The 11,387-nt window shown below is 38.9% G+C and overlaps 1 protein-coding gene across 2 annotated transcripts in view; it reads right to left on the reverse strand.

Moving 5' to 3' along the window:
• RABGAP1 (RAB GTPase activating protein 1) overlaps positions 1 to 11,387 on the reverse strand; it is a 150,612-nt gene that overhangs the window by 22,437 nt on the left and 116,788 nt on the right. For both annotated transcript variants that reach the window (XM_082842511.1, XM_082842512.1), the window contains 4 exons: positions 8,847 to 8,972; positions 8,098 to 8,241; positions 5,694 to 5,735; positions 5,305 to 5,433 (listed from right to left, as the gene is read on the reverse strand). In XM_082842511.1, the coding sequence (XP_082698637.1) occupies positions 5,305 to 5,433; positions 5,694 to 5,735; positions 8,098 to 8,241; positions 8,847 to 8,972 (441 nt within the window). The remainder of the gene's footprint in view (positions 1 to 5,304; positions 5,434 to 5,693; positions 5,736 to 8,097; positions 8,242 to 8,846; positions 8,973 to 11,387) is intronic.

Raw genomic sequence — 11,387 nt, forward strand, 5'->3', positions numbered from 1 at the left:
ACAAATCAACATTCTATTTGATTTCTCAGCCTTTTTATTTAATTTATTCAAACAGTTCAGGCTCACACTCCCTCAAAGATAACTAAATAGAATTAGGCATCCTTGTTCTACCATCAGAGTATTTTTCTAAAATGCAAGAAGCAAATTATTAGCAGACGAATCACATGCAGATAAGGACCAAGGGAGAGGAACTCATTAAAATAAAACAAGAAGGTAGTGAACACTGCTACCCTGGCAACAACCAGCAAACTTTAGGGTTCAATGCAGAGAAAGAGAGAACCCACTCAGAAGCTTCCTCATGAAATCCAATTCTAAAAGGTAGGAACACGTAAAGATATCTTGTAAAACTAGCCAGGTCTAGTTATAAAGAAAATGGAACTCAGCTACAGTGTACAAAAGGTAAGTTTCAACACCGACATAGAGACTGAGTTACCCATCATTATATGATAAATATCACCAAAAGTGGACCAATAGAAGTAGCTCTTGTCCCATTCATTCAATCCCTCAGGTACAGTAAAGCACAATGATGATAAGCATTGACTTTAGAGTCTGAAATTCCTGGGATCTAATCTCAATTCCATCCCTGACTTTGTGCCCTTTGGGAGTTTTCTTCAATTCTCTAACCCTCAGTACACACATCCATAAAATGACCTCATATGGTCACTCTAAGGATAAATTCACTATGTGTAGACACTATACAAGCTTCTGTGAACATATCAAGAAAAAAGACTGATGAAGTCACTACAAACACAGAAGTTAAAACCCAAACCCACACTAACTACACAAATGATTTGAGCGGAGAATGAAGTTCAAACTAGTGCTGCTTTTAGGCTCATGAATAAAAACATGCCCTGAGGGCAAATATCCCCAAATGCCAAAGAGTTTTCTGTTTCTCCAAATAGCAAATGGTCAGGATTACATTAATTGACAGATATTACTATTTGGTTTTTGTAATAATATCTTTTCTTACAGGTAGTTTGAAGCCTAGCATATTCACTTTATGTTTGACATAACAAATTCCAATGAAGCCATGGTTCAGAAATTCCATTTCACATCAGGCAGGATTCTACAGCCAAAGGGTCAAGTATTCAGATTTGATCTAAGAAACCCACTGAGCCATCTCTTTTAGCATAGTTCCTGCTGCTTCTAAACCAGCCTCACGTATCAGACTTGTTCTCAAAATTCCTGTATAGACACACAAAGAAACAGTTGCTCTCACATATTTCTTGAGTCAAAACTTAAAAGACCTAATTATTTTTTTCCCATTTCCCTCCACTAAAGATGATGCATGGCACAGTTATGGGTATGAAAGGGCTGTGGAGCTCCTAGGACCATTCCCGATCTCCTGAACAATCTATTTAAAGTGAAATTCCTTTTAGATCTTATATCACAAGTGGAAACAACTTTTCCATCTCAGGTCACTGACCCATGGAGGGAGAGAAATTCAACAGACGGCTATATGAGTTTTGATGTATGTATGTATGTTGTTAAATTTTAGATTAAGAGCAGGGGTCTAAAACTCTGTAAGAAATAAAAAAAAAATTCGGTCCCATAATAAATTAAGGAGAAGAAGGGGAGAAGTAAAAGGGAAGAAAGGAGAGAGAGGAAAAAAAAGGAGAGGCAAGTAAAGACAGATACTGGGAGAGATTGGTGGAGAAAAGGAAGACGCAGGCACCGAGAGGACAGTGGACCTTTCTGGGCAACAGACCCACCTTGTGGCCATTGCAGATACTGCTGCACCAAACTTGGTTCCTGCCGCCTTCTGAAATAAGAGGCCATGCAACAGGGCGGAAAGCCTTGGGAGCACGCAGTCAGAAGGCCTGAGTTCCAACAGGGCTTTTGTCACTGCCCAGTCAGTATCAGCCGGGTAAGTCACTTGGCTTCTATAAGCCTCAGTTTCCATACTTGATTTGCCCTTTGCACCTCACAGGGTACTGTGAGGAACAAATGAGATTCTTATAAAATCTGTACAAATACTGGAAATTACAACACTGTAACTGCTAAAACACAACAAAAGACAACAACAAGAATAGGTATCTGTTTCCTGGACTGGCATGTGAGGTAAAGCATTCCCTATTCCCACCTTAATTAGGAAGTACAACTGAGAAAACTGAGTCACAACTTTTTTTTTTAATTAAAAAATAATGGAATGGGATTGAATGAGTTACAAGGCCAATGTTCCTTTCTAAATTCTACACCAAGAAATTCAGAAGCTAGTTTCCAAAGCATTCACCTAGCAGGAATCCCCTTTTCCATGGCTAGAGGGTCTCCAAACAACCAGAAGATACTATGCACTCTCTGTGCTGACTGAGGCCCTCCTCCATCATGCAGTCTACGTAATGCAGGGCTCATAACTGAGCTTGCCAATGATTTCTCTTATTTTTGAGCTGACAAATTATCACTGTGACTGAAGTCCTTTGCCAATAATTGGCTCAACTATTGCCTATATCTCCTTTAATATTTTTTGGTGTTAAGTATAGCTGCCAGAGTGAAACTAATCATCACTAACTAAACTGTACACACCATATCCCACCTTTTAACAGAAAAAGCTCACTCTCTCATGTCCTGGTGAATCTGTAGGCTTTCCGTGATGAGTCAATTTCAAGAAAAATTACTATTTTTCTCACCTGAAACCATGTGCAAGTAGGGGAAATCATCCAAAGTGTACCCTAGCCATGCAGGGCTCTCCAAGACCAAAAGGAATTACGTATCTAAGCAAATAATAACGTGTGCTGTGCGGCCTTGTCTACCTTAATTCTTTGGAAGCAAAAGCAAGGAAAAAGACATTAGACACCTCCCATCTGGACTTTGGAAATAAAGAATCCATTTATTATTAAAGTGTTTCAAGCTAATGAAAACCCAAAAGGTAAACCTTTAGCTAGAAGCTATTTTTAAGCCTTGCCCAAATCCATGTTAACTCTTCTTTGTAAAACACTTGGAAGAAGCTCAACAGAATATTCATTTATTCACTCATTCAACCAATATTTACATGTCAGATCCTGTTCTTGTGCTGGGAATTCAGCAATAAACAAACGAGATAAAGTCCCCTCTGTCACAGGCTTAATTCCAGCATGGGGACAGGGGGCACGCAGATAATAGTCAAACATATAAAATAATGTTAAGTATCAATAAGTGACATGAAGAAAATATGACAGGATAAGGAGATAGGGTGTAAAGAGTTGGGGGGAGCTGCTACTTTAGACACTGTAATCAGAGAAGTCCTCTCTGATGACATGATCATTGAGCCTAAGACTGAATGAGGTGAGGGTGAAGCCATGTGGACAGCAAGGAGAACAACATTACAGGCAGAGAGACCAGCCAGTACAAAGGCCTGCGGAGGGAACATGCTCAGCATGTCTGAGAACAGCAAGGAGGCCAGGGTGTCTGAAGTGGAAAAGTGTAAGGGGGAAAAGTAGTAGTAGTTGAAATCACACTGTCAGAGGTGAGATGGTGCCAGGCCTTGCATGCCAAGGCAAGAACCTGAGTTTTATTCTGAGATAAGAAGCCATTAGTGTTTTAAGCAAGAGAGAGATGAGATCAAAAAGAGTCTGGGAGGAAATCACTGTGGAAACAGAAGGACCAAGGAATCGACTGCAATATTCCAGAAGAGAAGTGATGAGATGGTTAGACTTGGGCATTGGTGATGAAAGGGTTGAGAAGTGATCAGATTCAGGATATATTTTGATGATAGGGCTTGGATGTGGAATATGAAGATGTTAAGTGTGAAAGAAAGAATAGAAGAGGATGGTATCAAGTTTTCAGGCCTGAGCAATGAGGTCCCACAAACTGGAGATGGGGACACTGAGGAAGAAGCAGGTTTTGGAGGGGAAGAAATCATAAGTAAGAGTCAGCATCCTTCTGTATGCTAAACCAGGTTGGGACAGAAAGCAACTCCAAGAAGCTCAGAGCTCATTTGGCTGTGTGCTGTGTGCAAACCCATCACTGGTGTAAATGTTACTGAAAAGAGTTTGTTTCTGCTTGAAAAACCAGGGAGGAAATAATCATAGTAGTAGCCATTATTTCTTAAACCCTTACTAATTATCAGGCACTAAGGTAAGCACTGTACAATCCTCACACGTAAAAACACTTAATCACAGTACCTAGCACATGGTAAAATATCATTAAATGTTATCCATAATACTTGTGAAGGATGTAACATTTTACATTGAACGATAACTTTAATGATTATTTTAATTTCTAGAAGTTCTATTTCCTTTCCCTCCCCCCCAAATCCCCCATTCACTTTATATCATGATTCCTATTTTTTATCAGGCTAATATGTAGTTTTTGTATTCCTGCTTTCACAAACAGGGTGGCCATTCTGAAGTCCTAACTTTATGCAGAGATTTCAGTTTCATTTTGGGGCCTCCAGAAGGCCCCAAATCATGTCTTGTCTTCGTGAGTAGTAAAATCCTAATACCTACCTCTGGTTCTATATTCCCTTGGAACGCTCTTTTATTATCACACACAATACACTGAGCCACTTTGTTTAAGGCACCTGGGTATTTCTCTTTTTTCTTTCAAGTTCATCCAGGTATTTAAACATTTCTTGGATTATACTTTATTTAGCATCTCCAAATGTTTAAAGAAGGGTAGCCTGAGTTAGCTCAGTCTGACATATAACCAGAACCAGAAATCCAATATTACTTTACAGATGAGGAAATTGTGCCTTAAATAGGTGAAATAACTTTGAATTCAGATCTCTCTCTAATTCCCAGTCCGTACTCTAATTCAGTAGATAGTGAAGCTTCTCTCCTACCACATCTGCCCCTGACACACTGATCACAATTCTACCCTCTGGAGACACACTGAGTAAATATGACAGTCAGTCTTTTATGCACCCTATAAGCATCTCAATACAGCTATTTATTCTGTCTCCCATTTGCCTCCACCTCTCAAATTCCAAACTAAACTCCCTCAATTACTTTTTCTTCTTTAAAAACAAAACTTTTATAACATGAACACAAGGAGATTCTTCTTTTTTTTTAACCTTAAAAAAAGGATACAAATCATAAATGCTTCACTGGAAGTGATAAATAGTGAATAAGTTTCCTTCATGTATTATTACTTTCATTTTAGGGAATTTCTGACCATAACAACAAATACTGAAAGTTAAAGGACAGCACAGTAGAAATCATGAAACCTGATATTTAATTCATAGGCTGTAATATATATGAAAATATTTAGAAAATTATACAATACAAAAGAAAACATTATTATTAATGTACTATAAATGTTGACAATTTGATCAGGAAGAGTGAGACATTAACAAAGGAATCCAAATTAATGCAAAAATGATTTTACCTTCATGTTGCAAGCTAATTCCATCAGTTTTTTTGCATTTTCTTCTGAGCGATATCTCTTAGGAAGCTGAACCCTGAAGAACTTCAGCGCACCTTCAAAGTCTGTCAATAGTAAGTCATCTTTGGAAGTCTTGAAGAAAGAAGAAAATACAACCACGTACAGAAAAAGTTTTCTGCTATGAAGGTGCCCAAGAAGGATTTTATAATCCCAGCACCTTTATAATCCCCAGAAGATACTTTGTAGCCTTTGCAGAGCTACTTGCACATATCCACTGTCAGGGACAATGCTACAGCACAGTGGCTGTTCAGAATGAGATTAAGACCAAGATATTGCAAGTGCTGAACAAGGAATACCAGATAACCCAGCTTACAAATAAATGTGTACTGTACCTTTAATAATCCAAGGGCGACATTAAAAATAACACTTATTCCCTAAAAGAAAACACAGAAAACATTTTCAGTGTTTATATATGGATTATTAAAAGCTGTTTGTCTTCAGAATACCCCACAATTTTTAGATAAACTGTAAAAACTTAAGGAATGAATCTTGAAAATATCTTGGGGAAAAAAATTACAGGGCAACCACTGAAAAACCACTTAAGGTAGACCCAGTCTCCCATTTTTTTGAGAGAAGAGCTTTTCTAGAGCTATTCTCGCAATTCAAGAATGCTTTTCAAAGTATTCTATGCTTCCGAACTAAAACATTAGAGTCATAAAATTGTGATCTCTCAGGAAGTAACTCCTGGTGGCTCTTCCTGTATTCTATACTGCTCACTCCAAGTACAACAATCACTCTGTCCATGAGCCCTAGGACCCAGAACTGAATCTGCTCAGGGTTCCCTCTAATCTGCCTTTCTTAATCTAATCATTCTAGGAGTAGTGGGGCAAAGGACAGCTCAGGTGAGGCCCTAAAATCTGCTGACAGTGTTAAACTTTTAAAGTTTCTGGGCCTCAAGTTCCATAACAAATAGTCTCCCAATGGTTTTCTGAACTAATTAGTTGAAAAGTTTATGTAGGTTACTTAGCATGCCACCAGGCCCACAGTAACTACTTAACGAATGGTTGTTTATAATAGTGAAAAACTAGACAAAGGTTTGAGATTAGGAATTGGTTACATAAATTATGATATATCCAAAGAATGGGATACTTGGCATTAATTAAGAATAATGGGGCTGGGCTTCCCTGGTGGCGCAGTGGTTGAGAGTCCGCCTGCCGATGCAGGGGATGTGGGTTCGTGCCCCAGTCCGGGAAGATCCTACATGCCGCAGAGCGGCTGGGCCCGTGAGCCATGGCCGCTGAGCCTGCGTGTCCGGAGCCTGTGCTCCACTACGGGAGAGGCCACAAGAGTGAGAGGCCCGCATACCGCAAAATAATAATAATAATAATAATAATAATGGGGCTTCCCTGGTGGTGCAGTGGTTGAGAATCTGCCTGCTAATGCAAGGGACATGGGTTCGTGCCCTGGTCTGGGAGGATCCCCCATGCCGTGGAGCAACTAGGCCCGTGAGCCACAACTACTGAGCCTGCGCGTCTGGAGCCTGTGCTCCGCAACAAGAGAGGCCGCAATAGTGAGAGGCCCGTGCGCTGCGATAAAGAGTGGCCCCTGCTTGCCACAGCTAGAGAAAGCCCTTGCACAGAAACGAAGACCCAACACAGCAAAAATAAAATAATTAATAAACTCCTACCCCCAACATCTTCTTTAAAAAAAAAAAAAAGAATAATGGTATATCTGAAATGCTGTTTCTTATAATGTTTCAAGCTAGATAGAAGATACAAATTTCTTAATGGATTTTTATACGTTTTAAATATGGGATAATTAAAAATAAGGATGGTATACATGTGGAGGTGTCTGTCTATAGATAGTCAAGTATATGAGATAAAAAGAGGTTACCAGATAGCATATATAGCATAATCGTATTTTTATGTATTTTTATATAGATATAAAACCATAATATACATTATTACATAATATTCCATATGAAAAAAACTGTTCCATATAGAAACTACACATACACATATATGAAAAGGCAGAAAGAATATACACCAAAATGTTAAAAGTAGTTTCCCTCTAGACTGGGATTAGAAGTATTTTTAAATCTTTTTGCTTACAGTTTCTATAACAAACATGTATTATTTTTGAAATTAGTTTTTTCTTCTTAGGCACACACACACCCTAAAACCCAAAACTAAGCTGAGGCAAAGATTGTTATTTACTATAATATCTATTTTCTTTCAGTAATAGACCCCCAAGTTTTAGCAAATTCCTAGTCAGCTTAAATAAAAAAAAAAACTCCCCTTAGAAGCTAGGTATGGTCAGGTACCTAACTTTTGGTCAATAAGAGGTTAAGAAGAAATGCAGGTGGAAATTCCAGGAAATGTCTTTTAAAAGAGGGGATGCAACCTCCCCGAACCCCTAAACCCCCTAGCTTAAATATAGAGACACAGTGGCTGGAGCTCTAACCAGCCATACGGAACAGAGTTGCACTCTGAGGAAGGTAGGTTACTGCCAACCTTCTGATTTCTTTTACATGGGAAAGAAAAATAAACCTCTACTTTATTTAGTCACTGTTATTTTGGATTTCTTCAATGCAGCCAAACCTAACTAATACAAATGTGCTTTTTTTAGCAGAGAGCACCTTTGACAAAACATGATTATTAGCATCAGCCCAAGGAAGAGGAACTTAAACCTGGATTTTCCAGCAATTAAATAAAATAACTGAGAAGAACAAATTCTGTTTTAACAGAGGTGACACAGGAAGGACACTACAAACAAAAGCCAAAGTGTGATACGTACCTCACATAAAAGCAGGTCGATGATATGGAAGACCATGTAGAGAGGGAATTTTGCAGTGAAGAGCGTAAGAAACCACTGGGAGGCATACATGTGTGCTTCAAGGCTTATATCCAGGAAGTGGTTGTACAAGTCAGGAATGTATTCCTGAAATAGCAAACTAATTAGTCTTGGGCACATATGCAGCTGTTGAACTCTCACTCAGGAGGTTCATAAATCTGCCAGAAATAGGCCAAAAAAGTCACATATTTGTGTTTTTCTAAAAACTGCCAAAGTGCTGAGAAGAACACTTATCATCTGGTATTAAACTGGCACTCAGCTCTCGTTTCCAGTCCACAAAGTAGCTCTGAAGAGGAATCCCCAAATGGTGACAAATATTTGGAAGGACAGTTTTTCTTTCCAAGTTATGAAATGTTTGGGAAAGTTTGTTTCACTTTTGTTATAAGATTTCTAACCAGTCAGCTTCAGAGCCTTGGTGAATATTTCTTGACTGAGTTTGCTGTGTTAAAGGCTCCTACAGTCATCTGATCTTTTGGGTGTTTATGAGATTGAAAACCCGGCTCACACCCGTCGGGTTAACACCGTATTAATCGTGGCATCATCGTTACATAGAGAGAAATGAAAAACCTAAAACCTGTCCTTAACCCTGGAGGGCTAGAAATCACCCCTGCTCCTTGGCACCATTTCATCAATCCCGCTCTTCCCAGTCTTGCATTCCTACTGGCAAATGCAAAGCTGGATTCTCTACTTACCTGCATGAGGCGCTCCAACTGGTAAAATTTGCAATGCAAATCTTCAAAGTTTTGCTTGAAAAGTTCCCTGAGACCATAGTCAAACATGATCTTGACCAGAACACTGAATGCCTGTTCCTCAGGCATCTGTAACAGACAGGCAAAGAGGGAAGGGGTGGGGGATCAAAAACATATACAGAAGTTTCCTCAGTATATTAAATTTATCCTTCAACTCTCCTATCTGAATACTAGGAAATTTAGTGATATGCAGTAACTCAGATCTCAGCTGTGTTTTGTAACATTCATTCATTCAACCAAGAAATATTTAACAATGCCTACTCTATGTCATACACTGTTCCTGTTCTTGAGGAGCCTCTCATACAACCAGTATACAATAGCTGTAAAATGCCTACTTAGAAAGACCAGTGGGAACACAAGAACAAGAAAGCCTGGGTCTTCCTGAGGGAGCCAGGAACAGGCTTCATAGGGAGGGCAGGACTTGAACCGAGTAGGAACAGGTCTATACTCGAGTATATGTTTCATCTTTCCCAAATCATAAGACCTTTGTTAAATCATTTTACCTCCTTAACTGTTATTTCATTTTAGTAAAAATGTTTTTCTTCCTCACTGTTACTAAAAACATGGTTAGTTACAGAAGAACTTTATGTATTCTAAGGTTTGAAGAAATGTTTAAAGTATTACAGTAACGCCTGCAGTAATACTTAAAATAGTACAAAAACCTCCTTTACTTCACTTCTATTTACAGATGTTACTCACTTATACATCTTCCACAGCTTTATGGAAAAATATCTCCCTGAGAACCGGGCAAAATGTCTAGTTTTCAAAATAGAAAAAGAGCACTGGAAATATTATTTAAGGCATGACATGACTGTAGCAAGCCTTCCAAATGTCAAGAAGGTGGGTGGGCTTCTGTCGAACAAGATGATGGAGGTGGGCTGAGCAAAGAAATAACTGGGAATAAAGCAGAGCTAAAGAGCAAATCAGACTAAGTAATAATGAGAAAAGGATAGAAAATTATTGTTGGAAAGGTAAGGGCATTTGGGGCAAAGGACCAGGCCTTTGAGGTCTTTACCATGGCAGGCAACTTCACTCTTCCACTCACTGAGGGAGAGACTTGGTCTGCCCAGAGTGGCATTTCTGATGTTAGGTAGCACACCTGCCCTTACTCTGAAACAAGCACTTATTTTAACACGATGGCAAGCAGCATAGAGTTCAAACCAAGACACTGGGGATTTCATCGGGAAACTCATTTTAAAAGGGTTGTGACATTTAAATGGGGATAAATGTCCTTGCACGAAAATTGAGAACAAAGACGAACCACATAGACTTGTGAGACTCTGAGATATAAAGTCTGATTAAAACAACAAAACAAAAACTTAAAACTTGACTTCTTGAGGATGTGTTAATTAGCTTGTGAGAATCATTTCACAATGTATAGTATATCAAATCATCACATTATACACCTTATATATACACACACACAATTTTTGTCAATTATGATGTAAACAAAGCTGGGGGGAAAAAAAAAACTTGACTTCTTTATCAGTGTCATAGCTTTATCGCATTTTTGCGTGCCTACCAATACCAACAAGCTAGGCTCACAGTAAGAAGATGCAAAGTGGTTTTGTTTTACTTGTATTACAACCTACACGAAATGGCTTAAACCTCTTCAAAAGCTTCCTGTTCTTAGAGAAACAAAATCTAGACTGCGTGGCCTGGTCTCCACAGCCCTCCTCCAAGCTAGTCTTGTGGACCTCCCTAGCTCCCTCCCCCTATTCCCCATGGCTCGTGATGCTCCTGTCACACTGCCTTTCTTTCAGTTCCTTCCAGATGCCAAGTTTTCCCCATTTCAGGGCTTCTATATACTGCACTATTCTCTTTACCAGGACTGCTCTACTCTCCACTCTCTTGTTTTCAAAACAGTTTTATTATTTTCATAACAATGTTAAAAAAAGTTAAATGATACAGTAAAGTACAAAAGAGAATGGATATCCCTTCTCATTTTTCAGGGTTCACCTTAAAGGTTAGCTTCCCAGAGAAGCGTGTAATCGAAATGAGGCTCCCTTGTTATAATCTTGCATCAAACTTTTCACTATACCTTCACAGCGCCACTGAAAGTAACAATGATATACTTGTGTGACTTTTTTTGCCTACAGCTAGTCAGCTTCACTAGCTCTGCATCCACAAGGACCGGGGCCACACTATATTATTCACTCCTGATCACTAGCACAGTTCAGACCATAACAGGTGCTCAAAAACTCTCTGCTAACATCACCTGTGTGGTATTTTTGCCAAGCATTTTAACTTGAATCATGGGAAAATGATCAGCCAAATCAAGAATCTGGGATGTTTTACAAGACAATCTGCTTTAATTTTTCAAAACTGTCAATGGCATGGAACATACAAAAAAGGCAAAGGGAATAGTTCAGATTAAAAGAATAAAATGAAATGACAACCAAATGCAATGCCTGATTCTTCACTGATCTTGATTAGAAAAAAAAGCTGTAAGGACTTTACTGAGTAAACAGGGAAAACTGAATG

This window comes from Leucopleurus acutus (genome assembly GCF_964270905.1).
Source record: "Leucopleurus acutus genome assembly, chromosome: 7".
Lineage (NCBI taxonomy): Eukaryota > Metazoa > Chordata > Mammalia > Artiodactyla > Delphinidae > Leucopleurus > Leucopleurus acutus.